At 50.0% G+C, this 21,309-nt stretch overlaps 1 protein-coding gene across 1 annotated transcript in view; it reads right to left on the reverse strand.

Annotated features, from left to right (window-relative positions):
- The window catches only part of INPP5D (inositol polyphosphate-5-phosphatase D), a 121,089-nt gene that overhangs the window by 48,386 nt on the left and 51,394 nt on the right, over window positions 1–21,309 (reverse strand). Inside the window, exons 3-9 of the mRNA XM_077758496.1 lie at window positions 20,107–20,257; window positions 17,570–17,741; window positions 14,002–14,142; window positions 5,783–5,870; window positions 1,699–1,779; window positions 1,457–1,528; window positions 533–656 (exon numbers count right to left, since the gene is read on the reverse strand). Coding sequence (XP_077614622.1) covers window positions 533–656; window positions 1,457–1,528; window positions 1,699–1,779; window positions 5,783–5,870; window positions 14,002–14,142; window positions 17,570–17,741; window positions 20,107–20,257 — 829 coding nt within the window. The remainder of the gene's footprint in view (window positions 1–532; window positions 657–1,456; window positions 1,529–1,698; window positions 1,780–5,782; window positions 5,871–14,001; window positions 14,143–17,569; window positions 17,742–20,106; window positions 20,258–21,309) is intronic.

Genomic DNA, 21,309 nt, shown 5'->3' on the forward strand with positions numbered 1-21,309 from the left:
CCCCCCCCGCTCATTCTCTGTCTCCGTCTCTCAAAAATAAATAAACATTAAAAAAACTTTTTTACACAGTTTAGTTCCAGAACCCACATGCTTGAGCACATGCTAAACTGAGTCTCAGTCTACGCCCCACTAGAAGTTACTGACTGGTCCGGAACCCGTGTATGTGCAGGGCTCTGTAGGGGGACTGTGCGGGGACCTTTTGCATCGCCTGCTCCTAGAGGAGAACTTCACAATCACAAAGAAGTGACTCCCCCGCTCCCCCAGCCCCAAGCATTTCAGTTCACTTCTCCAGGGTTTGGTGGAAGGTGGTAGAACAGATGAAGGGCCTCGTGAAGGAGGTGCACGTGAGGTGGGCCTCGGAACTGGGCAGGGGACCCACAGGCAGGGAGAGGGGTGGGGAGCATCCTAGCACAGGGGTGGACGTGCCTGATGGGACTTCCTCTCCAGCATCGGCTAATGACCGGTCTGGAGTAAGGTCACTGCAAGACGGGGGGTGGGGGGAGGGTGTCACGGGTGTGGGAGGGGGTCTTACTCTTATTGTGGCTGTAGAACTTGTCCTCAGAACCGTCCTTGGACTTCTTAATTATCAGTTTCCCAGACTCAACATCGACTTTGAGCTGCAGCTTCTGAGGAATCCCCAGGGATTCTGCCTTTACCTGCGAGGGGAGGGGAGATGTGGGTCACCCTCTCTCTCTCTGCGGACTTTCACGGCGCCTGCGAGCCCCTCGTCCCTGTGGCTGCGCAGCCCTTGGCCAGTCCGGCCCTGGTGTCCCGTGTGGGGTCACTGGGCTCCCACCTCCCAGCGTCCCTTGCCCCGGAGCCCCAGTCCGTGTTTCCGTGGGCAGGGGACCTGGTTAGTACATCGTGTGCACATCAGCTGCTCTGCCAACGGGTTTGGCGGAGGGAACAGGTGAACTACCGGAAACTGATTCATTTCACTGCTTAATTTGACGACACTCATTAATCTGATGTGTTATCTACTCCCACAACGGATGTTCGTAACAGACTTAAGCTCCTGAGCCTTGTTACAAACAACAACTGAACATTTACTGATAACAATTAGGCACCTGAATCTCTGTGGATCAATAAGAACAGATTTCTGGGTCTGAGCGTGGAAGTTCTAACTGCGTCACTCTCAGGGAAATCATGGAGATGGGATGTTTTCCTACTCCTCTCTTGAGTTACTACTTTGCAGGCAGTTTCGGGGTCTCCTTTTTGATGTCACTCACTGCCCCGAGTTGGAGAAGGACACAGTTTAGAGCATCTTGGGCTGCGAAGCTCTCCCCTGAAGGGGGTTCCACACACCCGTCTGGGGACCGTCTCCACACGTGGCCCTGCCAACCCACACTCTTCAGTGTTGGGCTCCTTGCCTTTGTAGAGCTGAGCCAAAAGCTGTTCTTCCCCAGAGACCAGGACAGCCCTCAGCCTCCTGGAACACAAAGGCACAGCCACTCACCTCAAAGGTGACCGGAGGGATGAGGGAACGTCGGTGGGGAGACTCAGTGCCTTCATGCAGCAAGGCCTTGACCTGGGGGCATAAATGCAGAAGGCGCTTCAGGCTGGGAGGGGGAGGAACAGGTAAAGCAGCATGTTTTGGGGACAGAGTTGAAGGGAGCACAGAGCCTGCACACCGGGGCAATCTCTAAGCAAAGAGAGGGCCGAGGAGAAGCCCAGAGAGGCTGTAAGATCTCCTAATACCTTGTCTTCAATCGAGGACAGGAGACTTGTCAGTTGGCTGAGCTTGGCCACCATGTGGATGGGATTGGCCTCGCCAGGGACCTGAGGAAAAGAACAAGTAAGGACAACAGTCACAGGGTGTTGCCATCGAGAGGCGCTCCCCTGGGCCCATTCCACGCTGTCTCACCTCGCCCCCCCTCTACCCCCTAAGTATTATTATTACTCCCCCTCGCAGATGAGAACATCAGCTATCTATAATCATCTCAACATTGCCATGACCAAAAAACGAACCTTCATCTGCCTCTCCAATCGCCTCTCATCTCATCCACTCAAGTGGCTTAAACAAAATTGGCCTCTGTCCCCCTTACATGTACTCCGTCGGCATTCTTCCTCTACTTCCAGAATATAGCCATCTCACTGCCTAAAACGCACCACGGGGAGGAAATTATCCAAACTCCTTACCCTGCCCAATGAGACCCTGTATGGTGACCCTTCAGGCCCGGCCACTCTTCTCCCCACCTCTGACTTGCCTGTGGCCCTGAGCTACACTCCCCGGGGAATTCCCAGAGACGTGAGGGTCACCTGGGGAGGCCGCCTCCTCACTCAGGTTTCGGATCCACAAAGGCGTGTCCCGGGACCACAGTAAAGATACCACCAGCGAATCTCTATCCAATCACCCTGCTTTGTTCCTGATCAGTCACCCAGGTCATTCATCTGCTCCTCATGTTTTCCCTGCTGAGAACCTGGAGCTGAGAACTGGGGCCATGAGTATGGCGTTCGGTCAGGACCAGCGCCTGGCCATAGAACGTGCTCAGTGAAGTTGTTCAACGTGTACTGGGGGCCCAGAGAGCCCAAGCCCCTTGTGTGGAGTCACATGGCCAGAGTGGCAGAGTGAGACGTGAACCCCTGACCATCTTGAGACCAAACCCACAGGCTCACGCGTTTATCCCCAGAACCGACAATTATAAAGCATCTACTCTGGGCCAGATGTGCGGTCACACATGTGGCATTAATGAAACCATCCCTGCCTTCCAGAAGTTGGAGAAAATCAGACGCGTGTAGGGAATGGAGTGAGTGTTAACGCCAACCCTGTGAAATCCCTTTACCTCCCCCCTTGCTTAGTAAGGGGGCCACCCGACACTTTTGTTTGACCTTTAATTCCGGCCACTCCCCCACTTTAGCGAACTACCTGTCCCATCATCTCAGGTACCACCCCCACCATGACCACCATGACTGCCCCCAACCACCCCCACCAGCCCCCACAACCCTCAGAGCTTTGTCAACACCTCAAACACATCCTATTTGTCAACACTTTCTCTATTTCGGTTTTGCCCTGCTCCTTAACAAAGCTCAGCCAAGCCTCGGGTGGGGATGGGGCCTAGCAGCCCATCAGCAGAGGGACCATTCAGGATCCCTTTGTTCCAGGTTGTTTTTCTCGTAAAGAACTGAATGAAAAGAACAAATTCACCCTTCTTCTCTTCGTCTTGGACACTTGGAATGACCCAGTGGCTTCCTGGGGCAGTCACCTCGCAGACTAAGGCTGGGGTCTTCTCCCCTCTCCGGTGTCTTAGGAGGCAGGCTTGGCAAAAACTTACCAAGTGTAAACAAAGTTATTGACAAGCCAGGAGTTAGTTCTCGGAGCAACAGGTATTAGCCTAATGCCAGCACTTGTGGGCCATAGCCAGCAGAACACATAGAGAATTTGAGGAGTCCTTCCGTTGCTAAGCACATGTTAAACGTATCCATTCATCTAATCCTCACATGAATCGATTCTTCTAACCCTTGTTTTGTGGGTGGGAAATTGAGTCACAGCGATGAGTCAACTTGTCCAAGGTCACACAGCTAGTGTGGACCTGAGACTTGAATGTTAGACCTAGCCCAGGGTTCCGGCTGGTGGCGATTTTGCCCAAGGGACATTTGAAACGTCTGGAGACATGCTGGGTTGTCACAACTGGAGAGTGCTAATGGCATCTAGTCTGTATAAACACGGAGGTGTTAACATCCCACAATGCACAGGACAGTCCCCCACAACCAAGAATCATCTGGCCCCAAATGTCACTAACGTCACTAACGTCAAGGCTGAGGACAGAATTCGCAGCTCTGCCTAGAAGTGAGCGAATTGGTCTGAGCAAGACCTGTGGGTTCCCATAAACTGGCCCCGTTATTTTACTTTGCTTTTTAGTTGCCCTTTTAAAGGGAGGATGTGGGTTCCAGGGTTAGCGCTCTCCCTTCTCACACAGGGCGGAGACAGGTCTCCCCTAACCCTAAAGTCCGCAGTCATTTTGATAATGTTACACCTCGCATCAGTTCTCAAATTCCACGCAGGGGTCCGGGTGTCCTCAGCAGGTCTCCCCTGCCCAAGAGGAAGGGCTTCGTGTCGTAAGTGATCTCACACATGTATTTCACTTACTCCTTCAAAAACCCTGCCGTATCAGACACGCTGTACCCACTGCACAGATGAGGAAGCTAAGAACCACGAGGGGCATGGCAGATACTGAGCTCAGATGTTTCAGATCCAGGGACCAGTGTTCTTTCCTCAACCTCGGCAGCCTTGGAACTTCCTCCCGATTTGTAACTTCTGAAGGCAAGAGCCACCTCTCTGCCTTCCTTTGTGGGTCAGGACTTCATAAGGGAGAGTGGGAAGGAGAACCTTTTCTCTAATGCTGGTCTCCATCCTGTCCCAGCTCTGTACACTGGCCGGAAGATTGGGCCAAACAGCCTCAGCTTGACTGCTGGAGCTTAACTCCCAGGGGGCTTCTGCCTCTGGTCAATTTCAAAACTATGGGTGTGGTCTTCAGTTCAAACCATTTAAATGAGACTGTCTGGCAGGGCCCTTCTTTTGCCTAGCTTTGCTTACTTTCCCAGAAATTGACGAATCATCATTCACTTCAAGGAAAGCAACATTAGGTTTTCAAAATCTGGTGAATCTTTAAGCTGTACAAATAGCACGTATACATTTTCTCAGTAAAAAGAACTCTTAGCAAACAGTACGGTCAAACCTGAAGTCCCCCATGGCCTAGCCCCTTCTCCCCCGTTCCATCCATCAGGGGGTGACCAGAATGGCCCTCTGGGTATAAATCCTTCTGGCCTGATTATCACACGTAGTTGCACATCGTAGTTTAGAGGCTGGTCTGCCATTTGCTTTTTTCCCCTAAGACAGCCGCCTGCGTCTAGAACTGCGTGCTGGAAGGATGTGTGCGATTAACAGGGTCGTTGCAGATAAACAACGTTTCAGAAACCCCGTTTCTACTCCCAGCTGCACAACTGTGAACACAGGAGTCCCTGACCCCAACCCCTGACGTCACCAATCAACTTTTTGCTCATCTGATAGGCAGAGACTTTCTGGTTATGAATGTCATTTGCCAGTTACTAATGAGGTGAGGCTAAACGAGTTTTTGTAAATATATTGGTCATTCCCACCACTCTTTAGCAAGAAAGCCTTTGTTTTATAACCTCTCCCCATTTTAAAAATTGGGTTGTTTTTACTTATTTGTAAGAGGTTTTTTTTGTTTTGTTTTGTTTTTTAACATATTAATCCTTTGTCCCTTATATTTGCGGCAAGTATTTTCTCTGGAGATGCTGCTTCTGCTTTTCAAGTCTGCTGGTTACCCCTTTCAATACGTAGATATTTGCTCTCAGACAACTTGGCTTTAGGCCCGCAAGGCTGTGAGCCTGTGTGTGGATGGGGGCAGGGAGAATCTTCACCTTGCTCTTTTAGGAGCAAGAGGCAGGATCAAGCATTTAGGCACCTCCTGCTTTTCTTTCTAATAGTTTCCGATGAGCAATGATGAAAAAAGGCCCTGCTGAGCTTCCTTATTCAGCACTAATAAGCAGTTCTGCTGAGGGGGATGCAATTTGAAATCTTTACTCAAGTCAAAATTAGGCAGCGGGGAAATGTCTTACTGGGCGGACAGGGACCTGAAGCTCCCCCCCCCACCCTTCCCCGCCCTTCCCCGTCCCCTACCCCATGCTCTGGTCCTCCCAGCCAACTCAGGGCAGGAGTTGGCTCCCTTTTGAGCCCTGGGGACTCCGGCTATCTTACCCCCACACCCCTCACCTCCACCCCGCTTTATCAATCTCTTCTTTCCAACCCCAGAGCCTTTACCTGAGGCCGCGGACGGAGGCCAGGGGAGAGCTGCTGGTCAAACAACCTCTGCAGAGACTCCAGGGAGGGGAGAGTCCGGGTGACTTCGCTGGGAGCAGGAGACAAGGTGAAGGTCAAGGATTAGTGAGGGACCGGGGAAAGCATGGCAGGATCCAGCCAGAGGCATGGCCACACCCGGTCTGGCAAAAGACAAGCCTGGGCAAAGATCCAGGCCTGCCAGTGCTGGCAGCCCCCCCTCCCAGACCCCCACTCTTCCCATCCTGTCCCCCACCCTGGGCCGAACTGGCATCTCAATGCAGATAGCTCTGTAGATTTGATTCACCTCTGGTTAGCCATACTCACAGGCTGTGGATCACTCGAATCTAGGATCACGAAACTACTCCGAAACCACTGAGTAATCCCTGGTTCCCAACCTGGAGTGTTTAGAAGAACTGCAAACACCACCCAGGTGTTAAAAATGCAAATTTCTGGGCCCCAACCCGATTTGGTCCGGAATCTGCATTTTAAATGCATGCCCCAGGGGCTTCCTGTGCTGGCCCACAGTCTGCGCCTTCGGGTTCAAATCCCCTCCCTACCACCCAGACGGACGCCTGGAGAGATTTTTCATTGTCTAATTCCTTGACAACTCCTACTCCACAGCTTTGCCCCTTCTTTGTTCCCCTCTTTTTCTATTGTTCTCACATCGCTTTAAGCACAGCGGCAGACCATTTTGAGTTCTCGTTCTCATTTATTTCACCCCAAACTTCCTGTCTTTACACGTTTAACGTTCTAATGGTCTTGAAATATTCTATTGAGTAAATGTGCCAAAATGAATTGCTAGATTCTTGGGTTATTTTGAGATCTTGGTGATTACAAATAAAAGCTGCTCTGAACAGCTTTGTTCCTATAGCCTTTCTTATTTTCAATTAAGTCTTATAGTAAGCAGAGATTATGACTCTTGAGCAATATTGCCAAGACTTTGGGTGCTGGCACCCATCACGGGCCAGGAGCACCGTTTGAGCCTGCCTATTTGATGTGCCGTCCTCATTCTTTCTAGGGTTTTCTTTGCCTCTCTCGTTTAGTGGCTATAGCACTGCATTTCAATATTGATGCATTGATTACATACCTTTAATTTATTGTCATTAAATATACTTCTACATAGTTGGTTTCTAGCGTATTTCTCTTTGTATAAACTGCTTGTGTCCTTTGTCAGTTTTCTGTTGGGAATTTTGCCAGAATTTTTGGACATCGGTATAAACTCTTTAGGCACCGCTTTGCTTTTTATTTAACCTGGAAGTTGTACTTTTTCCCATTATGTTATTTTCATCCTGGGCAGGTTGGATTTCACTGCAAAGTGCTTTGTAATTTTTTTATTGTTCTATTTTTCATCTTTTCCTGGGTAATTCGTTGCTTACCTTAGTTAAACACTTATCATCAGTATTTACTAGTAAACAATTATTTTGCTCATTTTAACTTGGTTTCTTACTTGCTTTTTTTAGAGTTACATTATATATGGGTTTTTCTTGTTGGTATTATATTTTTTAATCCCTTACCTCATCTGGATGATTTTTTTTTTTAAATATGGGGTGGAACTAAGTTCATCTTTCTCCATATTACTATTCAGTTTCACTCAACAACACATGCTCTGTTTTCCGTACTTCCTTTGGGCTCATCAAGTATATATGCTCTTCTAGAATATGGTAGGATCTGTTTCCAGGTTCCATGTCATTCATTTAACTAAAAATCCAGGGCCTCCCCATGAGTACCAGGAAATGCCAAGATGGCAGATTTATAGCATCTCACAGTTTCGGGGATGGTGTTTTAACCTTCTGGCTTTGAAGGGGTCACAAGTGGGTCTCCTCCAGGGACCAGTAAGGGTGTGGAGGGAACTGACCAGCAAGGCAGAGAGAGGCGAAGCCTGGGCAGACAGGTTCTGGGTTCCCCCAACCCCTCTGCCAGAACTCACTCATCTGTTCATGCAGCAGTATTCCCTTTATTTGTTTATTTTTAATATTTATGTATTTATTTTGAGAGAGAGAGAGGGAGCAGGGGAGGGGCAGAAAGAGAGGGAGAGAATCTCAAGCAGGCTCTACTCAGTGTGGAGCCTGACGTGGGGCTGGATCCCACCACCGTGAGATCATGACATGAGCGGAAATCAAGAGAAAGAGGCTTAGCCCACTGAGCCACCCAGGAGCCCCAGCTGTATTCCGTTCAAACTCTCATTTTCACACAAGAATTCTGGGTTAACAAACATTTTCCAAGGCACTAATTCTGAACATGCTTTAACGTCAAACAGATGTCCCTCATTCTTCTCCTTTTTAAAAACACAAGTACACACACACAGGCTGAATCCTTAGGGTTTTCTAAGAATGATGCTGGCTTTCCTTCCATTTTTAAACTTTGTAAAATCTTGACAAGTCTGACTGGCTCCCAGATGTTCTAGAAATGTTAGTTAGGGTCCCTTCTTTATCTCATCTTACTTTGGCCAAAATTTCCCATACAGCACAAAACCAGGTGATAAAGGACATCTTTTTCTTTTGTTAAAAAATTTTTTAGGGGCGCCTGAGTGGCTCAGTTGGGTAAGCGTCCGACTTCGGCTCAGGTCATGGATCTCACGGTTCATGGGTTCGAGCCCTGCGTCGGGCTCTGTGCTTACAGCTAGCTCAGAGCTTGGAGCCTACTTTCAATTCTGTGTCTCCCTCTCTCTCTGTCCCTCCCCTGCTCAAGCTGTGTCTCTCTCTCAGAAATAAATAAAACATTAAAAATATTAAAAATTTTTTAAAAAATATTTCTTTATTTTGGGAAGAGCACAAGCAGGGGAGGGGCAGAGAGAGAGGGAGATACAGAATCTGAAGCCGACTCCAGGCTCCGAGCTGTCAGCACAGAGCCCAATGCGAGGCTCCAACTCAAGAACCCGCAAGATCATGACCTGAGCTGAAGCCGGACTCCTAACTAACTGAGCCACCCAGGCACCCTGTGCACCGTATTCTTGATTTGCAAATCTTTAAGGCAGATTATTAACGCTCTGACACTTCTAATATTTAAAAATTTTAGTGTTTGTTTATTTTTGAGAGAGACAGAAAGAGCATGGAGCAGGGGAGGGGCAGAGAGAGGGAGGTACAGAATCTAAAGCAGGCTCCAGGCTCTGAGCTGTCAGCACAAAGGTGGGGTTTGAACCCAAGAGCCGGGAGATTATGAGCTGAAGTCAGATACTCAACCAACTGAGCCACCCAGACGCCCATCTAATATTCAAAATTGTAATGGACTTTTTTCCTAATTTATTTCTGGTTTGATTTCTACCATATTCCCCTGCTCTTCTGCTTGCCCGGTGGTGGTGTTGTGTATTTGCTCGACAGAGGTTTCTTAAAGACTCTGTGTTGCTCGCTGCCGCGTCTCCAGCTCTGGAACGGTGTATGGCAGGGGCCCGCATACATTTAATCTCCGTTCGTGAACACTGAGTTCAAACAAACGTTGCTGGTACTTTGCTGGATGTGGGAACTGTCGCGGCAATCAGGACTTGACCCATGATAACCTCCCACAGACTCACAGTCTGGATTCAGTTTGTGTGTTTGACTCATTATCCTAGAGCATCTAAAGCTATGGCTTTTCCTCCAAGTACTGCTTTGGCTGTGTCACACAGAGTTCTCCTAGGCGGTGGTGTGATTACTCTGCGCCCTCACCCCTACCCATAAAGGCTACCCCTCGCGTAGGTTCCTTGCCTAATTCAGCTGTGATTTAAGAGGAGATCTGAAAGCGTGCAGATGGTCGGATGGTTGTGGCTAGTTTTCTGATTTATTCTATTTTCGTCATATTGTGTTCTGGAAGTATAGAATGAACACTTTCGCTTTGGGTGTATTCATATCCAGCTGCTCAGTAAGCTGCTGGGCTCTTATTTTTAGGTTCGCCAGCACTCGAAGGTTTCTGGAAAAAAATTCTCTGATCCTTTTTGAAGGAAACACACGTGATTAGAACAGTTCTACAAGTTTTTAAAATCTCCAAAGACTCCCTTTGCTCTTTTATTTTTAAGCTTATTTATTTTGAGGTGGGGGGGAGGCGGGGGGGGGGGGAAATGTTCTTAAATAAGTGGTTCCTCAGTGCTGCATTACNGGGGAGGAGGGGGAGAGAGAGAGAGAGAGAGAGAATCCAAGGAAGGTTCTGTGCTGTCAACAAAGAGCCCGACAGGGAGCTCAAACCCAGACTGTGAGATCACAACCTGAGCCAAAGTCAAGAGCCAGATGTGCAACCTAATGAGCCCCCCAGGCGCCCTGAATCCCGGTGCTCTTGAATGACATCTGTGTTCAGTTAATCCCAGGTCAGTAGACATCTCCTTGGAGATGTTGCTTCAGAATTTATACTGTATTATCAGGCAGTGGGAATATTATTACATTTTGTCATTTTTAAAAGTAAGGATGCTGTTTATAATTATTTACTTTCTGAATTCATCTTCCCTTGTGGTTTGGAAACTTCTTATAAGAAGAGATTTAGATGGTGCTATTTGGTCACTCTGCTAATTGGATCTTTATGAGGCTTCTCAAAACCTGGATTTAGGTCCTTGATAAGCCTGGGAATACTTTTTTCTTTTACCTACTTAGCCATTGATTATGCATTGTTTTTTTCCTTCTTCTTCGAGAGCCCCTCCTACCATCTCTAAGCTGAATTTCTATGAATGCCCTCTTCCCAAAGACTATCAATTTTTTATCACACATTCTTTGCATAGTTTAGTTAGTGCTCCACTCCCGTGTTTTCTATATATACTTCCCTGACATTCTGCTGTTTTGTGATTTAATTTTCAGATTCGATTGGAAAACTCTGGGTTTATCTTTATGGCCTCCAATGAAGCCGTTGTAATGCGGGTGATGTATTTTTGTTTTGGGTTTGTCTATTAAAATCTTACCCCCATTCTCATTAATAGATAAAATACCTCCTTCCACACTGGGGACATTTTACTTTAAAATTCCACTTGGAGCTCCTCTCATTTCTCCATTTGAAGGGTGACCAAGTATTTCCAGACTCTGGTGGTGTTGTTCTCTATTCTTTTTTATCTCTGGAAAAGTCTCTGTCTGGTTCTAGGGAATCTTATAGCTGGGGTCACAAATCGCCCTCAAGCCTTTGTGCCGCTGACATTCAGACACGCACCCTCAGCGTGACAGTTCGCAGGGGAGGCTCCGACACCTCGGTTCTGTCACCTTCCCGCTAAGAGACGTTCCTAAAGATCTCCCCCCTGCCCATGCCCTCCTCCTCAACCTCCACTCTCAGTAACTGGCACCCCCATCCATTCAGCCGCTCACACCCAAAACCTAGGGGTCGCCCTCCATTCCTCTCCCCCCGATCCTGCAGCCAAACAGGCAGCCAATGTACCAGCTCCAGCACCCACACACGCCCCAGGTCGCGCTACTGTCAGTGCGGGCACACCCCCACGCCCGTGGGTCACCACACTGAACTAACGTCCATCAGCCATTCGCGTGTGCTGGGCACTGTCCCAAACCCCAGGACTCAGCAGGAAGCAACGCAGAGACACACCCCTGCCTCCCCTTCTCATGAGCTGCCCTCACGCCACAGCCGCTGAGCGTGGAACTGCTCTCCGGCTTTGTGTCAGCCTCCTGAGATCCTCCCCACAGCCCGAACTCAGACCATGGCACAATCCTGTAAAACCTCTAGAGACTTGTGAGGTGTACGTGCTTGTGGCTCATGCCTGATGTTGCCAGATAAAACGCAGGACCTCCAGGCGAATTTTGGACTTCAGATAAATAATGGATAATCGACCAGTATAAGTATATCCCAGCACTACACGGTATATACTTACACTAATAAAATATCTGGGATTTATCTAAAATTCAGACTGAACAAAAATTTGTCCTGTGTCTGGCCCACCCTACACGTGCCTGTCCCCAGCCTCTGCCGCTCACACTTTCCCTCCCTCATTGTGTCCCAGCCACACAGACTTTCTGTTCCTTGCAGGCTGGTCTCATTCCCGCCTCGGGCCCTTTCTTCTTGCCGGCCCTCCACTAAATTGCTGGATGGCTAGCTCCCCTTTGTCACCAAGGTCCCAGCTCTGTCATCACCTCACAGAGGCCTCCTTAACCCCAAAGGACACTGACACCCTCCCACCCAATGTCTCCATCTCTTTTGCCTATTTTATTTTGTCATAATGCTTACGAAAATTATCTTTGTTTACAGATTTAGTCTACTATTGTGTTCCTCACTAGGACATCAGCCCCAACCAGGTCTCAAAGAGCAGAAGGCTTGTGCATTGTGTTTGTGTTTATTATTTTATTAATAATTGTTTATTAATAATTGTGTTTATTACACCTCGTACCCAGAAGTTCAGAGGGACCCGCTGCACATATTTGTTAAGTAAATGACTGGCCGACAGAATGAATGAGCTAAAGGTCTGTTCCAAACAAAGCAGTTTGAAACCCACACGTGCATAGTTGTGGAAGGGGGAACATGACTTTGCGTCTGTGTAAGCCTTTCTACAATTCCATCCCCAGTTCACCAAGTCTCCAATGCTTTTGGCTCTGAGGGTGAAGACGGACAGGTGTGCAGGGAACATGCCAGGGTCTCTAATTGTAGCTAGGAGTTAACTGTTCAGTGAATAGAGATGGGGAAGAGCAGGAAGCCCAAGGAAGTTTTTCCCAGGAGCACAGAGAGGTCGGCACCCTGGGGGAAGCCAGCGGAGAGACTAAGAGATGTATTTCCTCCCACATAAGGCAGCAGCAAAGAACGGGACCTTTACTGGAACAGAAATAAAAGCTTGTTCCCAGTCGTCATGAATCTGTGTCTCTTAAAAAGAAAAAGTGCCGGGCGCGCATGTGTGTGTATGTGTGTGTGTTTCCTAGTGACAAATGATTTATAACAATAGCATCAGTTGGAAAAACATCTCTCCAAGCAAATCTACACAAATGACGGTTCTAGGTCCACTTGGCTGAAACTACATGAGTTGAAAGCCAATTCACTGAAACAAAACCCGACCGACCAATCTGATGATGCCCCATTTGTCAAAGAAATTATTTGTTAAATTTACCGAATGTACTGACTGTGCTTTTAAGAGTCTTTCAGAGGAAAGTTCAATTTGATTACTGCTGATAAAAGACTCTTTTTTGCATATTAGCTAAGCTAAGATCGATATGGCGGCAGAGAAATTGACCAGCAAGTTCTGAAGCTGCTGTATGTTTATAATAAAATAGGAAGTAGGAGAGGTCGAAAAAGCCTCACCCACATGAAATGCCATTTTTCCCACCAAAATGTTGACCCTTCATTTATAATGGGATTGTTTTGGCTCCTTATGATTTCTCATGAATGGAATTTTCTGGATTTTTTTCAAGCATTTAAAAAAGCCTTTTTCAATTCTTTTTTTTAAATATATATATATATATTTATTTTTAAGAGAGAGAGAGACAGAGACAGAGCACAAGAGAGGAGGGGCAGAGAGAGGAGACAGAGAATCCAAGCAGGCTCCAGGCTCTGAGCTGTCAGCACAGAGCCCAAAGCGGGGCTGGAACCCACAAACCACGAGATCATGCCCTGAGCCAATGTCAGACGCTTAACCGACTGAGCCACCCAGGGGCCCACCCTTTGTCAATTCTTCAGATAGCATAGCAGCCTTAATTTTGTACTCCTAACAATTAAAATGTAATGAAACTTGAAATTAATGTTAACATTGATTAAGTTAAACCATAAAATTTTCAAAATCTAAAAGAAATTTTTCCCACTTGGTCATTCAATGAATTCAATATTGGAAAATGAAAGCCTTGGAAAACTGGCTCACTTAAAAAAAAACACAACAAAGAACTGTCATCACTGGTGACCTTGGGCCATCACCACCTATGCAGAAGACAGGCTGACTGTAATTTATTTCCTCTCGGAGCCTTTCTGTGCTTGTCCAGCGTGCCCACGGCTGCAGCGAGGAGGAGGCACAGGAACAAAAGCCTTACTGCTGGATCCCGAGCAAGTGTGAAAGGGCTCCCACTCACCCCTTCCCACAGCAACTGGCCTCAAATTAACTTTGGTTAAAAAAAAAAAAAAGCCACAGTTTAAATACCATGAAAACAAAACCCTGCAACAACCACAGAGGTTTCTAACCTCTGCCAACTCTGCCCTGTTATTCTGAATACAGCTGAGGTATTTGGACAGCCAGGCGGAGAGCCGGGGTCACTCTAATGAGCTGAATCTCTTCCCCTGGGGAGCTGTCGCCCGCTGTCCCCGCCCCCTGGGGGCAGCCTCACCCACGGAGCCCTTACCCATAGAGCTCCTTGCAGAGATGCATGGTCAGTTTCTTCAGATGAGGGAGGCTGCTGGAGCCCGTCTTCACAAAGTCAGAATCCAGGGCGAGCTGAGTGCTTAAATAATCTTGGATGGCTTTAAGATGTTCTTCAGGAAGCCTGAAAATAATAGAAAAACATGCTTTTCTGTCCCTTTAGCCACCAAGACCCATCGTGAAGGCAGAAATTATTATTCTCTGAGTCTCCGGCCAAGACGCGCTCCTTCAGGAGAACACGTGTATGCTCTGGATGGCTCCCTTGGTCTTACAGAAGGGTAGGGAAGCAGGTCTGGGCAAGATTAAAGGGTCAGCAGGGCAGGATGCCTCTTCCTCCAGCCATAGAGGCTTTTTTCCAAACCTATACTTGGAAGGGAGCGATACTGGTTGGAAATGTTTATCCTTTAAAAAGGAGACAAAATGACTTGGACAGTGTACAGCATCTGATAAAGACAGCACTTGAGGGCCAAGTGATGCCTGGTGTAGAGATGGCATATGGTTCTAGCTCACCTCCCAACTCCAAATTCACGGCTGAAGGCCACCTGGAGCTCTGTGTTTAGGATGTTCTGAGCTGTGCTGGGCTCCAAGGGGAAGCCCCTGTGGTAAGTAACGGGCTGAAAATAGGGTGCCCCGCCGGGTGCCCGGCTCTCGTCCTCCGGGGTCTGGCCCCAGCCCCTTCAATCTCTGGGTGACGCCCATGCAGGCTCACTGTGCATGATGGCCGGCCGAGCAGAGGCAGGGCCCAGGCTGCGTGGGACCTGGGCTGTCACGTGGATCTGATGGTCCCTCTATATCCTCTCCCCCAGCACATNGTTTCTTTAGCGATTAAAATCATAATCACTGCAAATATTTCCTGGGCGTCACAGAGCCCTCACTCTGCAAGCACTTAAGGCGCCATCTCCCTGTTAGGCCCCAAACCAATGTTAGAAGGCAGCTGTTATTATTACCATTATTCCTATTTTACAAATGGGCAGACTGAGGCAAATGTTGTTGATCTGCCTGTGTGAAAAAAATTATTATAAGCTTTAAAGATGTCTGTTCCAGCCTTGATAAGTAATCAGGTTGGAGCTAGAGGACACGGGTGTTTTCTGCAGGATCTTAGAACAAATAAAAAGCTCTTGCTCTTGGGACTGGAAGGTTCCTTGGCTATTGGCCATTCAGACTTTTTAGAGTGAGACGTCAGCAACCATTTACAGGCTAGCTATCATCAGCCTGAAGGTTAACCTACACTCATTCTGGGTCTTGACATCAGAAAAATCCCGTTTCTGCCCAAGTCTGTTTCTGAGAGGGACAGTCACTCCCACAGCAGTAAGGGATGTGTTTTAACAGTTCCAATGACCACTGCCTTGTAATCCTGAGACCACGAGTGCTTGTTATAGGAAGCCATAGTTGTTAGGACATTCGTCGTAGGACGGTGTTCACATAAAGACGCGAACTCTGTGTATCAGAGAAGCCTGATTTCACTCAGCAGGCTCATAATAACTATGAACTGTGGCCCAATGGATTAGATCTAATTCAATAGCACAAAAGACTGTGCAGGCTGTCTTATAGTGAAGAATAATCAAAAGGCAGTCCTTCACATAAAAAGTTATTTTTCATGCAAAACAGACTGACTTTATTTTTTTCTTAATGTTTATTTTCCTTTTGAGAGAGAGACAGAGTGTGAGTGGAGAGAGGTAGAGAGAAGAGACACAGGATCCGAAGCAGGCTCTGGGCTCTGAGCTGTCAGCACAGAGCTTGACGTGGGGCTCAAACCCATGAGCAGTGAGATCGTGACCTGAATGGAAGCTGGACACTTAGCCGACGGAGACACCCAGGCGCCCCAAAAGAGACTGACTTTAAAACACAAAGCAGATCCCTGTTTTGCACGACCCAGATGAGCGCAGATGACAATACTGTGTCACTGCTTGCCTCATCACTCCACTGTGCTCCGTGTACTCAGCCCCAGCCCCCAGGACAAGTGTGAGGAGGGCTCCACGGCCGCATGTCAGCTGAGGGGCAGAAACAGAGAAAGCACGGGAGCCCCCGGCTGCCCCCCCACCCCCGGAGGCTGCACAGAGGGCCAGTTGCAAACTGCATCCTGCATCACTGGGCCAGGTGGCCCCAGAGAGCACCTGTCCCTGAGAGGAGGGACTGACCAGTACGTGCCAGGAAGTCGGGAGCAGTGGGCAGATGGTGGCACCATAGGCCGTCCCCACCCAGCTCCCCAAGGAGTTCACTCCATTTGGCATCTAACCCTGGAGAGAAACAGACACTGGTGGAAACTGACAGTGGGCCCTACACGGAATGGTTTAATAAGTATTTGTTATGTGCGCATGCACGGGGGTAATCATGATAATGCGTGGACAGGTTTAAAACATTGGGATTTAAGTATTTGATGAATAACACAGGTAATTCAAGGAGTGTGCACAGGATATGACCTGGTGGGCCTACAGAGGAATCCGGGGGTATTCGAAGTGGAAATAAAAAAACACCAGGTATCTTAGCAACCGGGTGGCTCGTCTGTACCTTCAGGCGTCTCCTTTGTATTTTGCCAAATCGGAGGGTAGGAGAGCCGCCCTCACTCATCCTTTGGGCGGGAGATACTGCATCAGCCCTGCCGTTTGGATATTCTTCGAGGGGGCCTTTTTCTCACAATGAAACACACACACACAAAATCTTTTTAAGATTCTTAATGCATGGAGGTCACTGCGTACTTAGTTCATTCAGCACCATCTGGGGAGTGGCTTCTCTGTGCAAGGCAATGTGCTGGGCCCTGGGACACCGGACCCCTCAGGGAGCTTCCTCCTGTTAAGGCCACATCCCTGGCCCCCCTCTCCCCCCCCCCCCCCCCCCTGGAGTCAGNTCCAGCCGGTGGGCCTGCTGAGAGAGACACAGGAGGCCACGGCAAAGAAGCTACAGGAGCTCATCAACACGGACCCGCAGGAGCCAGTGTGGGTCTGTATACGGGACGAGACCCGGAGAGCCCAGCTCAGACCGAGGAGAAGCTAAAGAATTAAATGACTGCATGTCACACGGAGAAAGCAGAGGCGTGCGGTGTAGACCACAGTCTGTGCCGTGCACGGAAACACTGATCTGGCCCAGGCACGGGGGACAGGGAAGGCGGCCCCCTTGGAGCCGGGCCCAAAGCGGGAAAGGGCCACGTGGCAGGTGCAGCCTGCAGCGAACCCTCTGTGGGCCATCTGACTCCGTCCACCCACAGCAGCAGCAATGCTTGTGATGGGGAAGGATGCCGGGTGCGGTTTATGGCAAGGCCCCGGGCAGGGGGTCACCGCATAGGCCCCTGAAGTCTGGGGCAGGGCCAGGCCTCTGCAGCGCAGAACAGACCGCTCGTCAGTCCGTTAACCAGCTGGTGCCGTGCAGCCGGGCCTGGTGGAGACAGAGCACCAGAGCGGGGCCACCCGTGCCTGTGCAGCAGAGGGGCGACCTGGGCTCGCTTGGCACCGGTGCTAATGCCGGCCCCCCCAGGAGCGAGCGCAGAGTGAGCCGCCCGCGTGCGGTGGTACCCCAGGCTGGCCTCGGAGCCGCGAGCGCGTGGGGGAGGGACTCACCCACTAGTGTCCATGCTCTGCAGTCGCTGAAACAATAGCTCGGGAAGGCTCGGCCTGCTGACCTCGGTGGCTCTCAGGTTCTCGGTGGCAACGGGGACCTCCTTGGCCTCACACGGCCCCACAGATAAAGGGATGTTTCTCGGCGGCAGCTCGGGAGGGGACAGGACACTTTCTACTCAAGAGAAGAGCAAGAACACCGTTTGGTCTATGCACTTGCCACTCGCAGGGTCACCCCCCTACAAAGAGTCTCTTGCGTAGTGACCCCTCCCCGACACGGAAGAGGGTCCGGGCCGCTGCACCCAGTGGCAGACCCCATCTGTGTCTGCACGGTCCCCTCTGTCTCTGCTCCCTGACTGGACGGGGGGCCTGCTGATGGCAGGGGCCGGGTTGTAGGCGTCTTTGGCCGTGGGGCTTAGGTTGTCCCACTGAGGTGCTAAGCAAAAAGCTGTCAACTGGGCGCCGGGCAGCCCACCCCGGCCTCCCTTTCCTCTGCTCTCCCTTCTTTCCCCGCCACACACTAGGGGACAAATAAAGAAAGTGAGGGGGCCCCCTTCACCCAGAGAACTGAAGTATAAAAGCAACAACCTGAATCTGGCCTGGGAGAAAGGACTCCTGTGCATTCGCCTTCGGGGAACTTCTCTCACCAACACACCACAACTGGACGAGGGGCCTGAGCCCCTCGGGTCCAAGACCCCCTGCCCAGGGCCTCCTCCCACACCGAATGGCCACGCCAGGGCCCCCGGGGACATTATCCTTAAAGGACTAGCTCCTCACATCCTCCTGTGGCCTGGGGTTCTTTCCATGGTATGAATGTGTTTTGAGCCCTGTGGGGACGGGCAGCACCTGAGCCAAAATCAGACCCCTGGACCAGGCGGTGGGGGTGACTGACTGTCACACAGCTCGGGTTCGAGTCAAAGACTGCGCCTCCTTTGGGGAAGTGAAGCCAGCAGTCACGAGACTGGGTTTCTCTTTCCAGGCGCTAGCGAGGGTGCCGGGGTCCTTCTCCAGACGCCGTCCCCAGAAAGCCATCGGGCGTGCGGGAAGTGAGGGCACCGGCGTGTGAAGGGCATTTCTGCAGGACGGCCTCTCGGCATCAAGGCGAGGCTTGGGGCGCCCGGGGACAGCTGGGGGACATGTGGCCATGGCACGGAGCAGGTGGGTGGCCCTGGCCTCACACAGGGACATGTCGGCTGGGGCTATTTCAGACGAGGACACCTCTTACTCCACGGGGGGCGGGGGGGGGGCGGTGAGAAGGGACATGGGTCGCTCAGGCCCTCGCGGTCTCCACCGAGCTTCGGTCCTTTTCAAACACTCTGCCTGGCCCTCAGCCCCTCCGCGGAGAACTCTGCTCCTCAGACTTCCTCCTCCACCAGGCAGCCAGTGAGCTGCGCCACCACTCAAAGCGGGTCCCCAGGAAGGCGGGAGGAAGGTGGGCACGTGGCCCACAAGGCAGCCCGTGGGGCGGAAAGGGGTGCCCAGCACACGGCGTGCCTCTGCCTGCAGGAACGAGGTGGGAGCCAGCCCTGGGGCCGCAGCGCCTCTGGTCAAACCTGCCCCAGTTTGGGGGGGTGGGGACAACCCCAGGGAAACCTGTTTCCTGGGACTCAGCAGGGGAACCCTGACCAGTGGAGGGGCTCCATTACTTATCTCAGGTTTTCTTTTAGGAAGTGAACTTTTTAAAAAATGTTTACTTATTTATTTATTTATTTTGAGAGAGAGAGAGAGAGAGAGGCATGTGAGCAGGGGAGGAGGAGAGAGAGAGAGAGAAAGAGAAAATTCCAAGCAGGCTCCACACTGTCAGCGCAGAGCCTAATGCAGGGCCTGAACCCATAATCTGTGAGATTATGACTTGAGCGGAAATCAGGAGTCGGACGCTTAACTGACTGAGCCGCCCAGGCGCCCAGGGAAGCGAACTCTTGAGAAAAGCAGGCGCCATCCAAGGGGGTTTCTGTGCCGCAGGGGCGTCTGCCAGGCTCTTGCATGACTGGTCCGCGGCCCTCCGCGGTGTCAAGGGGAGGCCGGACTCTCACAGACTTTTTAAGGGCTCTACTGTATCTTCCTTTTCAAGGTGATATAAAGAAACACCTCTCCCACCCTTCCAGTCAGTTACTGGTATTTCTTCCTCCATTCTCTTTATAGTAATTACTTTGACGAGGATAGTAGCTGCATATATTGAGTGCTTACTGTGTACTAGGCTCTAGGCTCTACATTCAGTGACTCATTTGGTGACACCCTAACCGTATATATTATTTCTACTGTCTCTTTAAGAGAACTCTGTGGTTTAGAGAGGTTAAGTAGTTTGCCCAAGGTCACACAGCTAAGAAGCTGGGGAGCAGGAAGTATGACCCAGGTCTGTCTGACCCCAGAGCCTGCGTTCCTGGCTCGTCCTTAGCCACCACGTCTCCCCTTCTCCCTCTGATAATCAGACTCACCTAATCTAGAAGCCCTTGTGGTGAAAGAAGCGCCCCGGGAATTCTCCCCCGTAGTGCTTAGAGGGTAGCTGCCCTCCCCCTGCCTTCCCTCCCGCCCCTCCCTACCTGTGTCCTCCTCTGGCTCGTCACCCGCATCTTCCTCCTCCAGGGGCACCGGGTATTGCAGGTGGGTCACCAGCCCCATGTTTTCTTTCTTGTAAAACTCGATGAGCTGGTCCAGCTTGGTGAAGAACCTCATGGGGACGCCTTCGGATGCCTGAGGACAGAACCCCACACAGAAACACATTTGAACTGGCTGGGGCATCACCTAACCACAAAGGCCACCTGCCGCGGACAGCAGCAAGGCCAAGGGAGTGACCTCGATCCAGAAAAAGCCCTGGGCTCCCACGAGGTGTCGGTCAGCCACACCCACCCCCTCACATCCTGGAACCAGCAGCCCCGAGAGCCAGTCTGCAAAAGGCACAAACAGTTTTAAAGATTCTTTTTTCTTTGTTTGCTTTTTGTTTAACTTTTATTTTAAAAAGCATTTTGTTATGCAAGTAATACATTTTCATTACGGCAAAATTAGAAAATACAGAATTTTTTTTTTTTTACAAAGAACTCACCTTTAGTCCCAGACCCCAAGAGACCTACCTACGTTTAATTTTTTTAATGTTTATTTATTTATTTATTTTTGAGAGAGAGACAGAGAGACAGAGTGCAAGTAAGGGAGGGGCAGAGACAGAGGGAGACACAGAATCTGAAGGAGGCTCCAGGCTCTGAGCTATCAGCGCAGAGCCCAACGCGGGGCTCGAACCCACAGTGAGATCATGACCTGAGCCAAAGCCAAATGTTCAACCAACTGAGCCGCCCAGGCACCCCGAGACCTACTTTTAATACACGAGAATAAGTTTTTCTAGACTGTGTATGTATGTGTGTTTGGTTGGGGAATTATTTTTATTTCTCCCCACCCCTGAAGATAATTTATTTTTAAACACAAGGCAAGCTATTCTGGCAACTGTTTTGCTTCAATTTTTTTCATTTGTTAAAATTCTGGTTTTTAAAAATGTTTATTTATTTTTGAGGGAGAGAGAGAGACAGAGCATGAGCAGGGGAGGCGCAGAGAGAGAGGGAGACAGAATCTGAAGCAGGCTCCAGGTTCTGAGCTGTCAGCACAGAGTCTGACATGGGGCTTGAACTAATGAACTGCAAGATCATGACCCGAGCCGAAGTCGGATGCTCGACCGCCTGAACCACCCAGGTGCCCCCAAATTCTGTTTTATCAAAACTCAGAAACACGGTGAGGCAGCACAGTATTTTGCCCCGGTT

This window comes from Crocuta crocuta, unplaced genomic scaffold, assembly GCF_008692635.1.
Source record: "Crocuta crocuta isolate KB4526 unplaced genomic scaffold, BGI_CrCroc_1.0 scaffold290, whole genome shotgun sequence".
Classification (NCBI taxonomy): domain Eukaryota; kingdom Metazoa; phylum Chordata; class Mammalia; order Carnivora; family Hyaenidae; genus Crocuta; species Crocuta crocuta.